The sequence below is a fragment of the Pseudoliparis swirei genome, chromosome 22 (assembly GCF_029220125.1).
Source record: "Pseudoliparis swirei isolate HS2019 ecotype Mariana Trench chromosome 22, NWPU_hadal_v1, whole genome shotgun sequence".
In the NCBI taxonomy this organism is placed as follows: Eukaryota; Metazoa; Chordata; class Actinopteri; order Perciformes; family Liparidae; genus Pseudoliparis; species Pseudoliparis swirei.
The window spans coordinates 8,364,146-8,385,219 of NC_079409.1; the positions used below are offsets into that span (position 1 = coordinate 8,364,146).

General features: G+C 45.6%; 2 protein-coding genes across 2 annotated transcripts in view; both read left to right on the plus strand.

Annotated features, from left to right (window-relative positions):
• The first annotated feature begins 537 nt into the window (after positions 1 to 537).
• si:ch211-79k12.1 (uncharacterized protein LOC568891 homolog) lies at positions 538 to 10,288 on the plus strand. Its single transcript, XM_056443991.1, has 7 exons — positions 538 to 752; positions 1,423 to 1,544; positions 2,115 to 2,310; positions 3,403 to 3,551; positions 5,777 to 5,921; positions 8,017 to 8,167; positions 9,540 to 10,288. Exons 1-7 carry the CDS (start codon positions 701 to 703, stop codon positions 9,625 to 9,627), a joined length of 903 nt encoding a protein of 300 aa, XP_056299966.1. The 5' UTR covers positions 538 to 700; the 3' UTR covers positions 9,628 to 10,288.
• Positions 10,289 to 13,901: 3,613 nt separating this feature from the next.
• cadm4 (cell adhesion molecule 4) overlaps positions 13,902 to 21,074 on the plus strand; it is a 157,071-nt gene continuing 149,898 nt past the window's right edge. Inside the window, exon 1 of the mRNA XM_056443986.1 lies at positions 13,902 to 14,229. Within this exon, the coding sequence (XP_056299961.1) occupies positions 14,157 to 14,229 (73 nt within the window). The 5' untranslated portion in view covers positions 13,902 to 14,156. The remainder of the gene's footprint in view (positions 14,230 to 21,074) is intronic.

Sequence of the window (21,074 nt, forward strand, 5' to 3'; positions counted from 1 at the left end):
GTCTTTAGTCACGCACTCCCGCCACACATCGTATTTCTCACGCTGAAAAAACCTCTCGGCTATTTAATGTTTTAATGTGCCACAGCGCGCCAACATGAGCTGGCCGCGCTGCCCTCACCATGGAGGAATCAAGCGCTCCCCTGGAGTTCTGCTGATCGAAATGTCACTCTTGCCGGGGGGGGTGCTGCTGAAGGAAATGTCACTCTTGCCTGTCTTCAAAACTTGAGAGCCCTGGTAACAGGTTTGATTGTTCGACATTACATATCACAAGTTCTGCGGTTACAGGTCGACACTTCTCTCTATTTCTGTTGGACTTTCTCAACAACAACAAAACCTGACGTCAACAACAGGCTCAGGTTGAAAACCTGCTCGGCCGGATTCGCCTCAACGACGAATGACGCACGGACTGAATTTGACTATTAAGCAACAGTTCTTTTCATTTATCGTTCCCCAAAACAAAAAATCAGGAAATGAAAAACACAGACACATAATAAAGCTGATTTTACCATTTATTTTCGCCAGTAGCCTATAATGGTTTGGATGTATTTTTCTTTGAGCGTACTTCCTGAAAACACACACGCCACACCTCCGCCTCGTTTAGGATAAATACTGAGCAAACTTTCATTTCAAATGAGGAACTGAACGGGAGTGCGCAGCATTTTTCTCAAATTGAAAAAGTTGTTTTTATTTCCCCACAGTAATGAAAGTACTTCTAGTCGCTGCAGTGGTCGCCCTGATCCATGGCAGTGCTGGTAAATATCTGTTTTATTTTCTCATGGGCTTGTTCAGCTCCAATCTCCTAAACACATTTAATTGTATCGCTGTTCTGTAATTAGCTTTTGGTTAAATCGTCAAGTTATTATCGTTATTCTGGTCTTTTTCCTTCTTTTGTTTTGGTGTGTCTTCCTGCCCGCTTGTCTGTTACTGAGTTCTAAAACGCTTGAGTTTCTCTTCTGTCACACTGATGGGTTTCCTCTGGTCGTCACACGACATAAACAGACATGAACAGGAAATATGGATGTTATTATCGAGGGAACGCGACGAAAAGAAGAATTAAATCCGTTTTTTAATGTATACATATTGTATACAGAGACATGTCACACCAGATGTGTAATACAATTATAAATAGTGTAATGTCTATTGATATTGTTAACAGTATAATTATTGCCTGAAGTCAAAGTTAAATAGCCTCTGTTGCAACTAGAGCATCAGTAAAATAAAACATAACCTGCTGCTGGTCATGTGGCCCCGGTGACTTTGAGTGTATTGGCAGTTTCCCCACAGGAGTCTAAAACAAATGTCAGGAAGAGGGAGCGGTTGTTTTGAAAGTGCAGCCCGAGCAGCAGCGAGCTCCCCGGTGGGCACCCTGCCTATTCATGTTGTGATCAATAACCTGGATGTGTAATCTCTGTCCACATGCAGCCACTTTGCTCATTAAAGGGCCAAGCCAGCCGGTTCTGGAGGGAGAGCGCGTCACACTGGAGTGTCTGTACTCTGACTCTGAACTCAACATCAGCCAGGTCCACTTTGAGGTCTTCTCCAAGGTGAGCCAGAATGGGTGGGTGGGAGAGGAAATAGAGGAAATAAGTGGTATTTCAATTTCCTCTCACCATTAATTGGCTGTGTTTACTTGTGCTGATAAGAAAGGCCAAAGGGCTCATGTGTTTCATTCCTATTGTTTGAACTATTCTAAGTGAAACAAAAGACTGATATATGTAATATGTGCATATACAGGCTGATACTGTGCATTCAAAAAGAGTGCTCCCTGAACAGAGTCACCCATGTCATAACATTTATAGCTTGAATTTGCTATGGCTCTCGGCCGTCAACCGTTCTAGGTAAATATCACGTCATCGAGCAGCTGGCTGCTGCGCAGTTCAACACAGTGAAATAAAAAACCCTGCAACCCATGAAGCATAACTCGTCATAATACTCAGTAGACTTAGCAGTAATTCCATGAGATTCTAGTCTTGAATATCTTGTAAATGCCGTAGAGCAGCCAACACAACAAGGACTCTCCCTTAACTTACGTGAACTTGCAGAGCATTTGTTCTGCTGCTGTATTTGCATCAGTGCATTTCCATGTGAGGCCTAATAAAGGTTTTTTTCTTCAGTACATGCAGCACTGGCGCACGCTTTGGGAGGGATCTTGGTGCTTCTCGATGCATACGGAACGCACTGCGGACAGCCTTGTCCTGTTCATCCCCCACGCAGCGTTGTTCAGCGAGGGGCCCTACCGCTGTGTGTCCGACGGCGAAAACGTGACCGCCGCGGACATGACCTCCCCTCTGCTGGAATTCAAAGTGCATTGTGAGTGCTTCAGTTGATTTGAATAGGAGCCGTCTGCTGAAAGTCTGTGGAACAATGACTCTGTGTCACTGTATTTCCCCTTTTGAGAAATTAAACTGCCGTTTATGTTTCTTTCAAATTGTCGGCCTCCTGCAGAGGGGAAAGAGATTTCTGCAGGAATCGGACAATGAGCTCATTAAAACTGCGACTTGCAAATGAGATACACAGCTTCTGAGTTCCACTTTCCAATAAAGAAAATAAGTGGCGTAACTGAGAAAGAAGGACACTTTCAAATACATTTTAAAAGCACCTGTCTCCACAACGGTAAACAGTCTGGCTGAGAAGACGGACCAGAGAGACTCTGAAACCGGCAGGAGGTAAAGACAATTTCTCAGACGCTGCGGATACAGCTTTCTTCACAGAGAGGGATGGAAAAACACATTAATAGTTAATAAGACAAGACACATCTCTATACAATGCAGAGGTGTACAACAAAGTCCAGTGCAAACACCGTGTTGATGTGATAGGTTGCCGAAACATTTCATTTCATTCTTTTTTCCCCCTCTGATCTCCAGGCAGAAACAAAACGGCATATCCTCCCGAATAGGGCTCAACTTTGGGGCTATCGGTGTGGGGAAACATATTTGAATGAAATGGCATCCATGGCCTGCGAGTCAGATTACCAGTGTCCTCTATCTTCTCAGTGGCCATCAAATCGACCGTAATGCTGTTTGATCGGCTCCTCAGCCTCATGGGAGGAATCAATAAGAGGCAAAGATTAGAACAGACTAAAGGGCCCAAGGAGACACAGGGGGAGGGAAGCCGGGAGCTGGATGGACGTGGGCCATCTTTAGAGAAGGAAGATGAGCTATTATTCACAACACTGCCTCTCTAAAGACTTCACTAAGATGAAGCCTATTACTGTTATTATTGATTTTTTTTGAGACAGTCTGTACTTTTTGGGAGGCATTCAAACTCGAGCCTGTAGACTTAAACGATGGGAGTGCTTTAGCAGCTGCTTCCACTGCAAACATGTGTTCAGTCTCGTCTCCTGGAGAGATTCGATGCTTCATTAACGCCCGATCGTTCTTCCTCGGGCCCGCTGGGCTTTAGATATGAGGGAGCTGTCACTGACGAGGGAAGGCTACACCAGCAGCTACCTGGGCGTCCCGCAGGAGCTGAAGGTGCGACTCGGGGACGACGTGGCGCTGGTGTGCAGCGCCAGCTCGTCAGAGGAGCCAAACTACTTCTGGAGTCGAGACGTGAGGAAGCTTCGGGGTTCTGCACGTTGGGATGTGTCCTCATTATGCTTTTGGAAACTTGTCATTCTCTCTCCGGCTTCCTCCCTCCTTCCCTCCACTGTCGATGTGACCTCTTTATTTCTTGTCCTGTCTCGTTCCAGTCTGTCGTGGCCAACTCATTACATACAGACTTTGTCAGACCCCTTAGGCGTCTCTGGGTCGCAGCAAGGCCCTGGAGTTAGATGGAGGACAAACGTCACGGAAGGGCTTCGAGTAAGACGAGTACGAAAAAGATCTCACGGAAATGATACTTCAAAATGACTTGAAACGTCTTAGGTGTTCAAACGCCGGTATTCTTCCTGTTGAAATTCCTGTGTTTGTATGACTCATCCACCTCCCATATTTCAGCCAAATGTTTTAGACCACAGCGTCATCACGCACCCGAAGCATTTTCTCGAAACTTTTATAAATAGTGCGTGCGGATTTTAGTAGCAAAGACTTGAAAGCCCGGTGCGTCTCCTACAGGGCGTCTTGTGTGACGTATCAAACTGCAGAGGGACGTTCCAAAGCGTCTGTGTTTGGTTCACCCTGGGGGCCGAGAACAGGCTTTCCAGTTTCCTCTTTCTCTCTCGGCTTTGCTCACACCATCCTTTTCACTTTTTTCTCTCTTCCTCTGACACCGTTTCTCTCCCTGAGTTCCTCAAGGCACTTGCTTCCCCTCATCCGTCGTCTCTCCACCCCTTCTTCCGAAGAAGTGCTCTGTATTTAAGTGAGCGGTTGGCCTATGCCCACCGCCCACTGGGGATTGCAGCTTGCCCATTTACAGAGGATTAATAGTTTAATGAGGTCTAGACAAGAGCCAGTCAACCTGAAAACAATTATGTGTATAGATTTCTAATGATTTTTGTTGTTGTGTTTGGTTAACCAGTATTGAATTATTCAACTGGGCTCTTCGCGGAGCAAAAAAACAAAACTCACCCCAGGGAAATCAAGACGGCTCTGTGTAAAATGCCGTAGTGACAATATACATGTAAAACAAAAATAAGTTGCTGAGCTCAGGGAGGTTTCTTGTGGTCAGAAAATGGTATTACACTTTATAGATGTAATCAAAATCACTTTTACCACCACCAGAAAGTCACAGGTGTCGTGCAGCTATACGCAACCTATGGAAAAGAGGAATGACACAAGGAAGGAAGGAAATGACAAGATGAGATGGACACTTGGGTGGTGGTGTTTGTTCTCTCTCTGCGAGCCGACTGTATATATGACAGGAGTGGAAATGGGGCTTCAGAATGGCCCACTTTGACGGACAGCCGCCGCGGGCACATTGCCCCCCCGGTAATGACTGCAGGACAGAGGTAGAAACGGCCCCTGCTTCGGAAGCCAGTGGATTTGCATGCTGCTTCGGCCAAAAACTGGCCTTTATGGGAAAGCCTCTTAATTCAGATCCATTCAAATTGAAAAAGACTTTCTTGGCAGGAGCCTCAGCTCTCAGGAGCCAACTCATTTGCATGGTGTAATGTCTTTTTGTTGTTGTTGTTGTTGTTGTTTTTCTACCTCGTCCTCTGTGTTCGTTTGTTTTCCAATCCTTGTGCTTGGCCTATTATTTGTTTCCACCCATGTCGGGGCTCTACCTCCATAATAACGCTGCTATTTCTGTGTCAACAATTTGTCCCGCTCCCTCGCCATCTCATTAGGTGTTGTGTTAACAGTCTGTTGTTGTGGCTTCATTCTTTGTGGATGATGGTGTTATCGGGGTTATTGACTTGTGTCGATGTGTGCTCATGCATTGGGCTTACCTCTCAGGTGAATACACTTTGTTTGGGACTTTGTGGATTGATCTCTGGGGGCCGGGCACCGGCAGCTGTCCGTCTGTGCTCCACTGACGCTGCCAGTCTCTCTCTCTCTTTCTCCCTTTTGTGTTTCTATCTCGCTCTCTCTTTGTCCCTCTTTCACTGGTAGTACACAAATCCGGCAAAACAACACTTTCTACGACCTTTTTCTCTTTCCCTCTTTTACACTCCTCACGTCTGTCTGAAACGCTCCATCTCTCCATGTCTCCGTCTCTCCGTCTCTCCTTCTCTATCCTCCGCGAGCGAGCATCGTCTATTCTCCATCCTTCTTCAGCTCATTTTTTTCATTTGTAGCATTTGTTTGTCGATTCTCTTCGGGCTGCAAACAATCCAGCCAATATTGTCTGCCCTGCTTTCTGTTTATTCTTGTAAGTCTCAATCTTTCTCTCTCAGGGGGACGACTGGATCCTGCCTTCCTCTACGCTGACGCTGAGGAAGATCAGTGCGATGGATGAAGGACAGTACACATGCATAGCCGAGCATCCCTCTGTGGAGGCACTCAGAATGAATCGCACCATCAGCATCACTGTGCTATCAAGTAAGAAAAGATATAGATCCAACTTCCTGTAAATCTAAAGTCCTGCTGTCCTTTGTACTGACTGAGTGCTCAGAGGTCGATCTCCACTTCTTGTTTCTCATAAACGGTTTGGCCTTTCTTTGAAAACTGCTCTCAGCATCCTCGAAGCAAAAACAGAAACATTGTGTTCCACTTCCTTTTCAATTAGCCACTTACATGTGACCAGCAAGATCAGGTGTTTGTGTGCGATGACATCATCAGGAAAATACGCAGAAGTTCTTATTTGAGAAATTGCATGTGAAACATTTTAAAGTCTTACATTTCTAAAGAAGTCTACAAGGTTAAGGTTTAATTTATCTGCCCATTAGAATGATAATAAAAAGTAGAGAAAAGACTCTAATGCTGTAATAAAGAGAGGTTAAGACATTTATTTAACACCTCACTTAAAACAAGGTGACAAAGAAGCCCGTGAGGAAATTTCCTTTAATATGTCAAATGAAAATAAGGTGAGATGATACTAGAGGACATTAAAACATTTTAAATATCTGACAATGACAATGACTACACTGCTTCAACTGACCTTTTTTAATCTTCTTTTGACAGAATGTCAAAAGAAAGTGCACTTAACCTTTTGTTACTTAAAGCCCACTTTTAATTATTGGAAAATTCCAGAGGATCACCATACTACATAATATTAATAATAATAAAAATAATACAGAGAAATAAAGGAGGATTTCTGTTATTTCTGTTATGTTACCTTCAGCTGTAATGAACACAAATAAATATACTCTTTCCCCTCACCAACCGTATACAAAAACAGAAAAATAAAACAATAAATGTGAGGATTGGCTAATACTAAAAGCAAAATAAACATGAAATGGACAATAACAAAATAACCAATAAACTAAGGTAAATCAAAATAATAGCATTTATTAACAAATATTCTTTATTTTGATCTAATCATATGAAAGTTGCTCCACATGATGGCGCTCTGATGCCCACCTTAGCACTGGTTCACAAATTGGTGTATGTGAGATTTTTTTAAAAATCTTGAAATTTAGCATCCATTGACAAATGCTTTAGAAATAATTATTTTATAAATATTCAATAACATATAGATGTGAGCTCAGAAACTGAATGTAATATGTTCTATAATAAATCAGACACTGATGGCACATAACCACTTCTCCAGAGCATATACAGCATAAATATTCGAAAGAAATTTAAAAGTGAAATTTGGGAGCACATGATTGGTCGCTGAGCTTTTGTGTACCTTCTAACATCATGAGAAAGTGTATATTATGCATTATAGTGTGTGATAGTGATGTCTACAGAGTACATGCTTTTCTTTGCCTTATTCCACATGAAACAAGAAGATTGTATTCAAGTCGAGAACTAATTTCATTACAACATTACAGCTAATCCAATTTATGACACTTCATCACCTTCATCATTGACCTGTGAGATTTCACACGCTGTTAATGCACTGCAGTTTTTAAGCGACATCCTCTCACCCAGTGGGATTCATAGGCCTTGACATTTCATTCGTTGAAATTACGCAACCTTGAAAAATGCAATTAAGCCAATGCTTATTATTTATTATGGTAGAGTTATCTCATTACTTCTTCAATTGTCTCATTGGTCACTGCGCTCCACCGGTCCTCCAGTATTTTCTCTGAAGCACGTGTAGTAATTAAAAAAGTAATAATCTCTAGATGCTGGATTCATGTTTGGGGTACGGCATGTCACTGCTGTTGCTTTGAACAATCGCAGGAAAAACCTTCAACGATCACTCCTGGTGCAGAGAAATGATCTCAACATTATGGAATAGGGCTACTGCATATGAGCAGGCACAGCATTCTTTGTTGCTGCTTCAGATCCTCATGACCCTAATTAATTTGTCTTTCTAGGGGATAATCAGACGGCTTTTAATATTGTAAAGAGCAGACGTGTATGGCCGGCCGTCGGAGCTCTGCACAGACACTCCTTTCTCCCACAAACAAAGAGGAGGTTGCCTTCGGATGCTTTGCTTGGAGGCAGAAAACTAGTAGCGCTGCTGATTTCAGAGTCTGTGTGATGCATGTTTTCCTTCGTGTCCGACCGATCTGTCCCACAGAGGATGCCCGCTGGTACGAGTCTAGCAATGCCCGTTTCGTGCTGATGACCTCGGCGGTGGCCTTCTCACTCTTGATGTTGGCGTTCGTCGTCTCCGCGAGCCTATTCCTGTTCTGCAGGGCCAAGCGCGCCGCGGCCTTCAAGGGACCCATGTAAGAAACAAATGTTTGAGTCCGCTCCTCTTTCAAATCACCTTTCTCTTTACTCGCCATCGGATCTTTTAAATTGTTTAAATCTACATCTGATTGATAAAGTGCCTCCGATGCAAGGGAATGCGTCCACGCTTGCGCGATTGTTATATTTCTTTTTTTACTGCACCTTTTCCACACTCGCCTTTCTATTTTCCCTAACTCAGCCTCCATCTCTCCTCCCGCAGTTTGACTTCATTTTACGGTTATGGTTATTGCTGCATTATTTCATTCTGTCTCGTGCCAGAGAGTCGAGGCCATTTCAGTAACAGTGTGTGCATTTCGTCGCATGTGCCAGTGTGCACTTTGGTGTGTACTTCACATAGTGTGTATGTGTGTGTTACAGCGTCAGAAATACACGAGGGCAAAGGGCAAAACTGCAGCCAAGAAATATAATTGTGCCCGTGATATCACTAGGAGAGGGGCAAAAAATGCCCCCATAATTTCCTCTAATAATTATGAATTTACTAAGTCTAATTATTGCCATTTGATGACAATTGCTCATATACTGTAAGCCTAAATAACTATATTTATTATTTTGAACAAAGGTTAAATGTTATTTCATAAGTTTCAAAAAGTGCCCCCAATTTTTTTTAAATGCCCCAGGATTTCAGTCAGTGGGGGTACGAATTGCCCCCTAAAAAATATGTACATTTCCTACCCTGGTGTGTTACATATATCGCCATGTGATCTTGTCTGTGTGCTTTTATGTGTTCAAAAGTGTTCTCGCTGTTGAATATTTAAGTCAATCTAAGCTGCTCTGAACGACTTGACCCCGTCCTTGACCTCTTTTATGCTCCCTCCTCTCCCATGACTCTCCACACTTTTCTGCCTGTGAAGAGCCCGGGCTAATAGCAGCAGCTTCAATTCCGTGATAGTATTTAAAGTACATTTAAGACGACAGCTTTGATAAGAGAGGAAGCGAAGTCCCATTAAACTCATTGCTGACAGCATGTTAATGTGCACCATGACCCCATGCCGCTTCCCTTATTAACTTCTTTCCCATATGGGCGGAAAAAAGAATTTTTCAAAAGACACAATTTCCATGAGCGCCTGCTTCATACATCTGTGTCTTTGTGGTGGCCAAGAATAAATAGTGTCATTATTGCAAGTATGGCAAGGCATTTGCTGCCATATTATGTGTATTTGAGCATGTGTGTGTAGAAGAGAGAGAGAGAGAGCTAAAGAGAGACAAATGGACTTTCACATCATGGCTCCATCGCTCGGTCCTAGTCTATAATTTCCCTACTTATAGTTTTCTATTGCCTATACTGGGAGGTTGATTTACTGATGATAATGCTCTTCTTTCTTTCCTTTCGCTTTCTTCTCTCGCCAGTGATGACTACTATCAAAAGAAGCCCATCTACAAAGCCAGTGTGGAGTCCCTGCCTTCCACCTGTGGAGACAAACAACCTCTGGTTTGACTGCACATGCAGGTGGAGGGAGGAGGAGGAGGAGGAAGAAGATGGAGCAAGAGGCAAGCAAGATGGAGTGGGTGACCAGAAAATGAGGGATGGCAGAGCGGGGATACTTATAGAGGGAGGAGGTTGCAGGTATCACGGGCGTCACAGGGAGGAAAGGAGGCAAGGAGGGACATTTGGAGACTAGGGAAGGGAGAGCGAAGATGGGTGTGAAAAAATACAACAACGAAAAACTTAAGAGAAAATGATGCTTTAGAGCCACAGAGGCTGCTTTGCTTGTGTTTGTCGGCTGAAGTTATGCATCTCGGACACAAAGGTGGGCAATTTATTCTGCACTGAGGGAAATGGTGAGCTGCATTCTTCGCAGAATGATGGGGGATTCGTCTTGTGAAGAGCTGTAAAGAGTCAATATGCAATTCTCTCTTTTCTGTTGCAAACATAATTGCTCAGCTGTGTATTATGAATGAGCCATTCGGTTGATGGAACAGGGTTTTATTTTGTTGATTTGTTTCCCTTTCAACCTCTTTTTCCAAAGCAAGAAACGGATTATGTGCGACGGTTATAATCATCTTTTTACTGTGACAGCTCTCAGGCACATTGCGCTCTCCTATTTTATTGACTGTACACTGGATTTCTTTCATATTAAAAAAATATTATTCGCTGCCGCCTGTGCGAGCCATTGATTTTGTTCCATTTTATCGTGACAAAAGAGGTTGCCGACTATTGACAACCCGGTGAAAGCACATCTTCTCCATCCAAGGCCATCTCAAGCTTGCGTCAGTGTGTACGCCCTTACTCTGAACCTATGACCTTTACTCAAAGTGCTGTGCCTCCTCAGCAGGCTGCTGCTTCTCCCAATCGGCCTGCAGGCACCGACCCATTCTCAGTCAGTTCAGCTGACCGACAAACGCATGAAGTAAAAACTCTCACAACACAGTGAGAATAGTAGTAAAGTCAGGTAACGTTGTACATCCATTAGAAGAGGAGGCAGAGTTAGCCTCTGGTAGTTCTACCTCGACATGAACTCGATGTAGCCAATTCCCATGCCCCCTCCCCCCCAGAGTAACCATCATAGACTACAACTTCTTCTTTTTAATTTTCTCCTCTGCTGCCTTATAAGCCTTAATGCCGTGCCAGTGCCACAGCACCATCGCTTATTACCATAAGCATGCTACTAACGCAAAGAATTTCATTACGCTTGTCTGTTGAAGTTATGTCGGGCTTTATGTGGTTTTATTATCGGTGTGTGGTTGACCGTAGGCCGTCATTAATAATAGGCGAAGCGCCAGTTTAACAATGACACTCCATTAAAGGGTGCATGCGCCACAGAGCGCAGCCAGGATAATGTTATTAAACTGATTATTCAAGCCGCCCGTGTAGCTCGCGTCTGCTGCAGCCACTCTTTGTCAGCCATTTTACAGACTCCTTGTTTTTCTTTTTCCAACTCCCCAAACTGCTGCTCGTGTTACGTTTTCGACAACCGCAGGAATAAAGAGAAAACAGATGGGGCATTATTTTTAATCGAAACAGAAAGACTTCACGCTCTGTTGGAAAAAAATACAATGTTGGACATTTTAAATGTCCTCCTGCATATGAAATTCCAGCGAGCACCATCTTGTTTTGGCCTTTGAGTCAGTCATGAGTGAAGCGCTGTGGGCTTCAACGGATTGGCCAGAAAAGACATGATTATGAATCAGAAATTTCACACTGGAGCTGTCCAAGGGGTACACAGTCCTTGTTGGGAGGGAGAGAAGTTTACAGTGACATGTTGACCTTGATAGTACCTCACCGATAAACCATCAACAGCTTCGGGCGGAGCAGGATCTGTACTGAGAAGAGGAGCCCCACATATTAGTGTGATGGTGTCAGTTAGACAGGGAGGCACGTGTCCCGACAGCCTGTCGGTACACTGATCTACAAGTGAGGGTGAATTATGCCAAACACTTCACCTCATTGACTAATGCAACCAAGTGCCAGATATTTGTAACCTCATGCCATCGCCCGCTGCCGTTCTGGTCACGGTCACTTAGTTTTGTGTGTGCATCCTGCATATGTTGTGTCAAATGGCTGAAAATGAAGGAGTGGAGTTGGTTGGAGAAGCAGGTGTTTTCCCATCATTACTTCCTGACAATGCCCCATCTGGTACGGGGGAGGTGCTGCCTGCTCCCGACTCTGTGCCAACTGGGGAACAAACACTCCAAGAGAGGCTGACAGGGAAAACATGGGATGGGATGGGAATTGGGCGGAATGAGAATTGGCGGATATAATCCTCGCCAAAACAACTCGGTCAAAGCTTGTGTCGAAAAAAATGGTGTGGGGAGTGGGGAGAGAGCCTGCAGCGGAGACTTTACGATTTCACACAGATCCACACAAAAGAGGTCAGATGGCGAGAGTTCAAAGCAACTTCATAGCGGTCCAGGGTAGAAATATTAATAGTAATGCCAATAGACAGCGTTGATGCTTTACTTCCTGTTTAAACTTTACTGACTGAAGTGTCACAATTCGTGTCAGATGAGAGAGAGAGAGGCCAAAGCAGATTTGAAAGCCATGACATGCTACCCTTAAAGTTACCTGATGAGGGCGCCAAAGATAGTTTCAAAAGACATGACAGAGAAACAATTTTCATAATGGAGTAGTGACTGGAAAACACAATCATGGGCAAACTGTGGCCACAGCATGAGGGCAAAGTTAAAGAGCCTCTTTAGATGGACCAAATAGGCCTTGACTACAGATGAGGAGAAACTCTGGTGTGTCCGGAGCTGGAGTTTTTGTTCCGGGTCGTTAGCATCATTGCGTACGGTGATTTAACCGAATACTCTCAGGTCGGTCCCTTGCTCTCCTTGATGAGTCCTATGCATACTTTGGAGATAAAGCAGCTTCTGCAACAGAAAGCCCCCGAATCTCAAAACACATGAAGACTGATGAACATATTCCAATTTGGCAGCGAGTGACATTTTCTTCGTACGTAAATAATATTTAATTAATCCAATCAATCTTAGAGGAAACCATTCAGCTTGCCACTATTTCTGCCTTAAAAGGATAACGTTGGCATTTCAATCAATCAAAAACGTCATCGTCATTATGTAAGAAAACTGGTGCATTGAGTGAAACGACTTCCTACATATCTACAAGAAATAAAAGAATTAGGCACGAATTAATGATTTTCACCCCATGTCCCCATGATGCGTCAACGACTTCCGGAGTCCATTTCCGTCCCCTGAAAGTGCTCATTCTCGCGGGGCGATCCAGACAGAGCTCTACTGGGTACTTCTGTGTTAGATGCTGTGCGTGCCAGAGTATGTGGATGAAGAGCAAAAGGACCCTTTGCAACAGGCAGATGAGGGTGGTGATCCAGCTGCCACAAGGCCGGGAAGCTCGGGAGGTGGTGGTGTCAGTGTGGGCGCTGTGACCCAATGAGGCCCACGGTGGAAGAACGCAGCCAAGAGGTGGACCGGTCCCTCCCCGGTAATTAGACTTCACAACTAGATCCTTGACACAAAAACATAAGGGAAATGTAAGAAAAAACGTTTATTTCTCTGTAGGGTCAATAATGTTGTCAGACACTTATAATAATAATGTGGTGTTATGTTAAAGACTCTTCCTCCGAAGCATATATTATTGACATCCTGGGGAAATGAGAGCGCCCCCCCTCGGTGGTTAGCGGTACTGGTTGGTTCAGGTGTATCGACGGGGAAGCAGTTATGCCTTAACAATTTTCCCATTTCCAAAAAATAGTTTTACACAAACACATGGGAACAAAGGGTCCCGTACATGATATATGTGTTGATTAATCCGCACAATACTGTGGCAGTAGACTTCAGACTAGACTAATGACCGCAGCCTTATTGTTTCTTCAAACAGTAAACATCTGGTTCATTTGAGTCATCTTTATCACTGTGCCACTGATGATTTTCGGTCCGTGCAACTGAATATGAAATAAATTGGCAATTTGCGTCTGGAAATTAATATTGGGTATCAATCACATTTAGAGCGAATTGATTTCAATTAATTGGAAGATGCGATGCATCCCTTCTTCATTCCCCCGCTCTCTTCTTGCAGGCCCGCAGCGGGTTTCTTCTTCAAGCCCATCCCCTCTTTCTCATTCACACACCCCTCCACCTGCTCCGGCTCTCTGCAATTGGTCGGAAACACGCACACACTGGCCCGCCCTAGTGGCAGCTTTTAAATATATTTACAATGTAAAGTAACCAAGAAAAACCGGCCGAGCAGTCATTCCGAGGGAGAGAAAGTGTGTGCGTGTGTGTGTGAGAGAGAAGGCGCATTACTATGTAAAGACCTGCCACTACACACACTGCGCGCTTGACAAACCACAGACAAGCACGCAGGCGCGCGCACATACACGTTTACGCAGTTCGCACGCGCGCGCATCACACACACACGCACGCACGCAGGCACACAGAGACGCGGACGGCGCTGTCGGAGAGAGTGAACCTGCGGGTTCATGTCACCCTGATTTCTCTAAGGAAGAGGAATACCGAGGCAGAGATCAGAGGGGACTATCAGTCACAGCGATGGCTCTCGCGACCGCGTGGAACTACTGCCTCCCTCTCGCCATCATCACCGCCGCCTGCCTGGTGCGCACGGGTAAGACTTGAAGGAGAGAGAGAGAGAGTGAGAGAGAGAGAGAGTGTGTGAGAGTGAGAGAGGGAGTGTAATGTGAATAAGAAGAGTGGTTAAGCCGCCTCGGTGTGTTGTGGCTTTTCCGCGTAAATTTGCCTAAGTCCTCTACAAAGAAGCCTGGGAATGCGCAGAGTTTATTGTGACTCGTCCGGCAGGGAGGAGAGGGAATGGGTCGCTCCCCGCGGGACCCGAACACGTGCGGCTGTTGCAGTTTACAATCGTCCTGCGGACTCCTGTCAGTATTCACCAAAGGGTGATTAAAAGCGTTGCCCATTGCGCAAGTCTGGTGTACATCCGTAATTCCATTTGGGTATGAGTCATTGTGATGACCACTTCTTGAAACGGTTCCGCTGGAAAGACCGCAACATACCTCAAAATGAAAACAAAAGTTAAAAAAGCGCAGACTCTAAGCAGATTGTTTTTTCCCACGCAGATATATGTTGTGAAATCTCCCCCTGCTCTGTTGATCCGCGCGCGTCAAGGCATGTATGCTTATTTCCCCCCCTCCCCCGGTCAGACCCTGTTAGGGAGTTATTGTGGCAGCCGGTACCGGGTCCCCGGGGGACCGATGTGCATATACAGCCACTTATGTAGAGAGCTCCGACTGAATATTCTGACAGTAAACATGATGAGAGCTCAACGTAAATGCCCGCAGTGGACCAGACGTGTGGCACACACCAGACCCAGCAGCTGTTCGTAGCCGTTTGTGTGTGCTGCAGTCGTGTGAGGGACTGAAAGGACCTTTGAGACCTCCGCACCTTATCATATACAATAACATCTAACAATCCATTGCATCGCCCTGTAAAGCCCTTGTTGCGTTAACTCCCCCCACTGGAACCTCTCAGCCTGGGATGGTCCTGCGTCGCTCCCAGATGGGCACAATACATTTCATGGTCACTACCCTATAACAAGTGCATCCTCTGCACAAATAGGGATTTGGATTTGACTCAATCAGGACTCAGAGCAACTTTAGCCCCGCAGCATTCTGTGCCATCTGCTTGGATATTGTAAAATCTCATAACAAACCTTAGCGCCGGTTATCCTGCGACTGAGCAGCGATGGCAACGAGGAAGAGCGCGCTGTGCCGCCTCAGTGATTTGTGTCCTGCGGTTGTTGTGCCCTAAGGGGCTTTTGTTGACTTTGTCCCGGGGCAGTGAAAGGGTTAAGTGCTATAGGTCGGAGTGCTGTGCCTTTGTGATGATGTCTCTTTTTGCATAGGCAGCGCCACATTGCTCCATGGCCATTCCTCTGGCTGCAGCCCTACCAACCTCGCCATGGTCTGCGTATTGATGTCTTTCTCGACATCAATCTAGTGTGTGTGTGTGTGTGTGTGCGTGTGTGTGTGTGGACCCATTCGTATGTCTGCTCCTGTAGCAGTGGAGGGGTTATCTTATGGCATATGCATATAGTGTACTGTAAAGAGCTTTGCGTGTGTCTGGTCATCCATTTATGAACATCCATGTGTGCTGCATTCAAATGTGCTTTGTGTGTGTGCTTTGTGTGTATGCTTTGTGTGTCTGCGCATGCTGCTTACAGTGACAGGTTCTCCCTGAGCTGCAGGCAACCTCTGCTGGGGGCTGCTCACTGATCACTGTCATTAATCTAGCCACTGACAGGGGCCCGGGAGAGACAGGGGGCAGGGCAGGGGTAGTGCTGGGGGGAGGATGGAGGAAGGAGGAAGGTCTGTTGCTGAACACACTGCACAGATGCATGTGTTAAAAACTGTTTTTCTAAAAAACAAATCAGCTTCGTCATTTCTCCAAAAAATTAAAATGACAAAACTAATCTTGCAGAAAAGGGAAAAAAAGGAAGAGAAACGGTGGGAGGCGATGGGGGTTGTTGTTATTACGCCAGGATAGGGATGGACAGATTGATTGGGCAGACGAATGAGCAGACAGATAGATGGAGAGGGTGCTGCGAAGATGGCGAGGCTGGGAGACTTGGCCCTCCTTTAAAGAACGATGGAAAGACGGAGGAATGGAAAGATGGATGTAACGAGAAAGGCTGAGGAGGGGAGAGGAAGAGGGGGGAGAAGAAAGGCAGAAAGGTTTCACAGTGTGTCTGACGGGCAGGCCTGCGAGACACGCAAACACACAAATACGCACACGCACACAATCACTCGCACTCAGAGTCAGACTGTGTGTGTGTGTGTGTGTGTGTGCGTGTGTGTGTGCGCTTGGTGCACGGCTCTGTGGGGGTGGCTGATCCACCGCGGCTGTGGGCCAAGCTCCAACCCCAACAAATGCTGTTAACTCCACCTCTGCTTGCCCTTAATTGCTCTCCCACACCTCCATCACTTCCATTCTTCCTCCTCCCTATTCCTCTGCCATGCCTCCATTACCACCTGCCTTATCGCCGTGTGCCTCATATCACCTCCGTTTGTTTATTCCACTGTGGGCAATGAGAGACAGCCGTTTGGAGCTTGTTCCTCATCACGATGTTTGGACCTTGGCTGCATGGGGCTCTCTGGCGGTTGAAAAAACGGCAGCAGTTGGACGCACTTGTGGGAGGAGATTTGAATGCCAATTAGCTGCGAGATGTGTGCAGGAACACACACACACACACACAAACAGAGGCCATGCATAAATCAATGTCGCTGTGAGTCACAAAAGAGAGACCTGGCGCGTAAACACAAACATCAAGGGAAAAATGCTGTACGGACAGAAACCAAAAAAATAATGTCACGCCTCAGCACACGCGCAGGCGGACACACCTACACACACACACACACACACACACACGTAGACGTTGCCCACAGACGGCTTACGGAGTACATTCGGGTTTCCTTTGAACACGAGAGAAGGATCGCTAATGCCCGAGTCGCTGCAGCTTCTGATGCTCGTCGGATGCGGTTTGCGTCACGTCGAGATGTCACGCTTGCCTCTTCACTTTCTTCCACATTGCTGTTTCAGCGGTTTTCTTTCTAAAAGGCCCTGAAAAAGTCGTCACAGTAAGCCAAGGTTTATCCTTTGATCCAAACCTTGGAGGATAATTCACCCCCCAAAATAAAATAAACTTGTCCGCACTTTAATTAAAAAGGAGCGAGCCCGCCCTGCTCTCTGCATCACATCAGGCATCTCTCTGCCATCAGCGCACCATCAGATTTAAGTCATCCATTTCTCCTTTTCTCTTTCTACGTGATTCCCTGTTTTGGGTTGGTCTAAATAATTAGACACGCTGAACTTGGCAGACGTTGCTGGCATGCCCGTCTACACAAGATAAGCTGAAATTAGCCTACATTTCTTCTTCTTCTTGATACACTCCCTGCTACCGTCGTGCACGACTCTATTTGATCAACCGACGCAGTCTTAAAGGGCCCTGACATGGTGGCCCTCTATCTCAGCTGAGCAACTGCTCACACATAAGCCCCATAAACAATTTGGACTGTGTCGCTCTTTGGGAAATTCCTAACTGAGAGAGTTACGGAGCTTAGTGTGGGCTGTTTTTTTATTCTCCTCTGGGCTCCTCTTGGTCCATTACTCAGAAGCAGAAGAAGTTCCTAGCTCACCGTTTAGTGCAGGTGATGTATTTTAAAGTAATTATCTCCTAATCCGCCTCTTAGTCCTCAATGAGATCTATAACTCCTTGTTTTGAACTGCTGTTGTTTCACGCAATGATTGCATCTCAATAACTCCCTCCAGCATTATAGGTCCAGAGAGGGTTTTATTGTTACATCCACTTGATGTAATTGACAATTAATTTTGTTTCCACTGAAAGGAAACATTGTTTACTGGTTTCTGTTGGGTCCTCACTGATGTATGAACATGAATCACATGAGGTAAAATGATTGAACGAGGCACCAACCAGCGTCGGAAATACACGAGGGCAAAGGGCAAAACTGCCCCGAATAAATATGATTTTGCCCCTGATATCACTATAGGGGCAATGACCCCATGATTTCCTCTAATAATTATGATAATTTTATCGTCCTTTGTTGAGTGTGTCCTATCTGTATTGCCTGTACTAGATAGGTACACACACAAAAATCAATACATATAATTTTTTAATTATACCAAAAAAAAGAAATGTTAAAAGTACAATAAATAACAGCAAAGAAATAGGAATACAATTGAATATGATTGTATGATTTATGTTTTCTGTTTAAAAAATCTCAAAATACTTTGAATCTGTAGACTACTGCCTAAAAGTGTTATTATTACAATTTGTATGACAATTGCTCATATACTGTAAGCTGTAATAAGTGTATTAATTATTTTTAAACAACGGTTAAATAAAATTTCACAAGTTTAAAAAAGTGCACCCAATTTCTTTTTAAATGCCCCATGACTTTTAGTCAGTGGGGCCAAAAATTGCCCCCCAAAACATATGTAAATGTTCTACCCTGACACCAACACACCAATTGGTAATTGAAGCTTTATATCTCATTTGACCATGTGTTTAATTATCCATTAGGGAAACTTTCTGTCAATCTAATCAGACCAACGCTAATGTAGAAACACTCTTTAAAGCTGTCACCTCATCTCCTTCCCATTACTATTCCCCAGACTCTGCCGCTTGTGATTATCATAATGGTGATCTATGTCGTCCTTACGTGTCGCTCTGACAGCAACTGGCGTTTCACCAACTTTGTCGCTGAAGTTTTTCAATGCTGTGTCGGATGCGAAGGACGTCTCCTCCATTCGCTGGCATCAGAAGGCTGCCAATCAATCTGGCGCGTTTGAACTCCATCTGATCTGATTGGCTCCCCCCTCGGGTGCAGCTTTCTGTGCTGTGACCTGATGTCCCCTGAGCCAGCAGCCTTTCTCCAGTCGCTGACCCCTCTCGCTGTATATTTGTCTTTGCCACGGCGGTGTGAAATCGGTGAAAAGCGACTCCCTCCGCACTGCTTCTTGGCTCTACACACAAAGGCAGTTGCTATGTACTTTTCCGACTGGGGTACAGGGTGTTTTAAGCCATAGTTGCATGCTGTCGGGGGAACAGAGATGGAGGGAGAACGAGGGGGAATCCTGAGTCTGAAAAAGCATGAAAACACTTAACGCCACGGGGTGAGCATTCCTCGCTATTGGCGACACGGTCTCCATGACCAAGAGTAAACGTTTATGCCTCCTGCTCGGCCCTGGGCTTGTTCAGCACCCTCCCTTGTTGCAGTGACACCTGTCTCTGAATCTCCTGCAGGGCCCATAGAGCTAACTTGGCCAGACAACGGCCTCCAGTAGCGCCGGTAACCAAGGTGATTATCCTCACTCAGGCGCTGCGGCAGAGCCCGACTGTGATTGGGCGAGAGAGGCTGATTGAGCTGAAAGGGGCAAGTGCCTAAAGTTGAAGAGCTGGAGGCTGTGTTCTCTGCTCGTGTGGAGGCTAATCCACATCCCATCTGGAAGACTTGATGTTGAGACAAGAGCAAGAGAAGGCTGGTAATGAGGTGCTCGCCCGGGGGTAAGGAGGATCAGTGAAGGACTTCGACCCAGGTGAATCTGTCAAGGCTGGGCACGGAGGTTGCCAACCAGTCCCCATTTCCATTTGCCCTTGGGAGGTCTCTGTTTCCAGTGGAGGCTAGCTGATGAAGAGTGACCAGGCTGAGCCGGGGCACCGAGAGGGACTGATCGGGTCAGAGAGGTAAAGTGGTGGCAGGAGAGAGAGAGATGGCTGGCTGCACAGTGTATAAAAGAGTGTCGGAAGGGAGTGAGGGAGGGGGGAGGATGGGAGGGGGCGCCACAGGCATGCGTCACAGACCAGTGAAGCAGGGAGGAGCGGAGCAGAGGAGGGAGTCGGGCAGAAAGGAGTCCAACAAACCAGTGAATGATTGCCCTGAAATGGGAGGGTGTTAAAAGAAAGATAGAAGAAGAAAGACAAGGCAGCAAAAGAGCGAGAAACTCCCGCGATGCCAAATTACAGATTTAGAAGGACAGCAACATGAGCATGGAGGGAAGGGTGAGATTAAGAAGGTGGGACCAAAGCAGAGCGGTACCGGGTGCTGGTGTGAGAATAGGATGGCGGGTGAGGAGGAAGAGGAGGAGGAGGAGGAGGAGACAGAAAGATGGATGGTGATGCACAAAGATAAAGACAGAGAGGGTGCAAGCACTGTGTAGGTGACCACACCAGAGAGAGACAAGGTGTCATGATCGATGAGGTCACAGCTCGCGCACACAAGCACACAACCAAGCAAGTATTGAAATTGCCCCCCAGCAGCTCATGGCCAGTCCTCCCACTTTCAGAGAAGCTGCACAGCGCTTGGGCTCGGCGAATTAAACACCCACACACGCACAGGGCTATTCATCTGTCTACCATCTAGAATCTTTCGTGTCATCGGCATTAATAGGCTTGCTTTGATGAGATTGTCTGATGTTGAAAATTGCCAGTCAAAACAGTGCTCTACCTACTGGGAAATCAGATGGAGATTTTCAGACGGCGGCCGCAACAATGCTGAAGAGGTCTCCGGTGAGGTTTCTATCTTAGAGAACTTTCCAAACGTCTCTCCCACGAGTGGCGAATTCATCTGAGTGTTCCAGAAACTTCAATCAGGACAGTGTTTTTCCTCTGTTATCATTCAAGTAGCATCAGAACTCATTCGGTCATACAAATGAGTGTTTAACCCTTGTGTTGCCTTAGGGTCATTTTGACCCGAATCAATATTACACCCTCCCCCCGCCTTAGGATTAATTTGACTCCATTCAATGTTTAATGTCGGTGTTCTTTCGGTAGTCAACAAACAAACATAAAGTGCCTCACACTTAAACTTGGAAAACAATATTAATTCTAATAATTTTCTGGAGGTTTTAATTGCTGGCGTCAAATTGAACCCAAAGGGTAAAATATGTTAGTAAATATAAAGGTAACAGGAGGGTGAA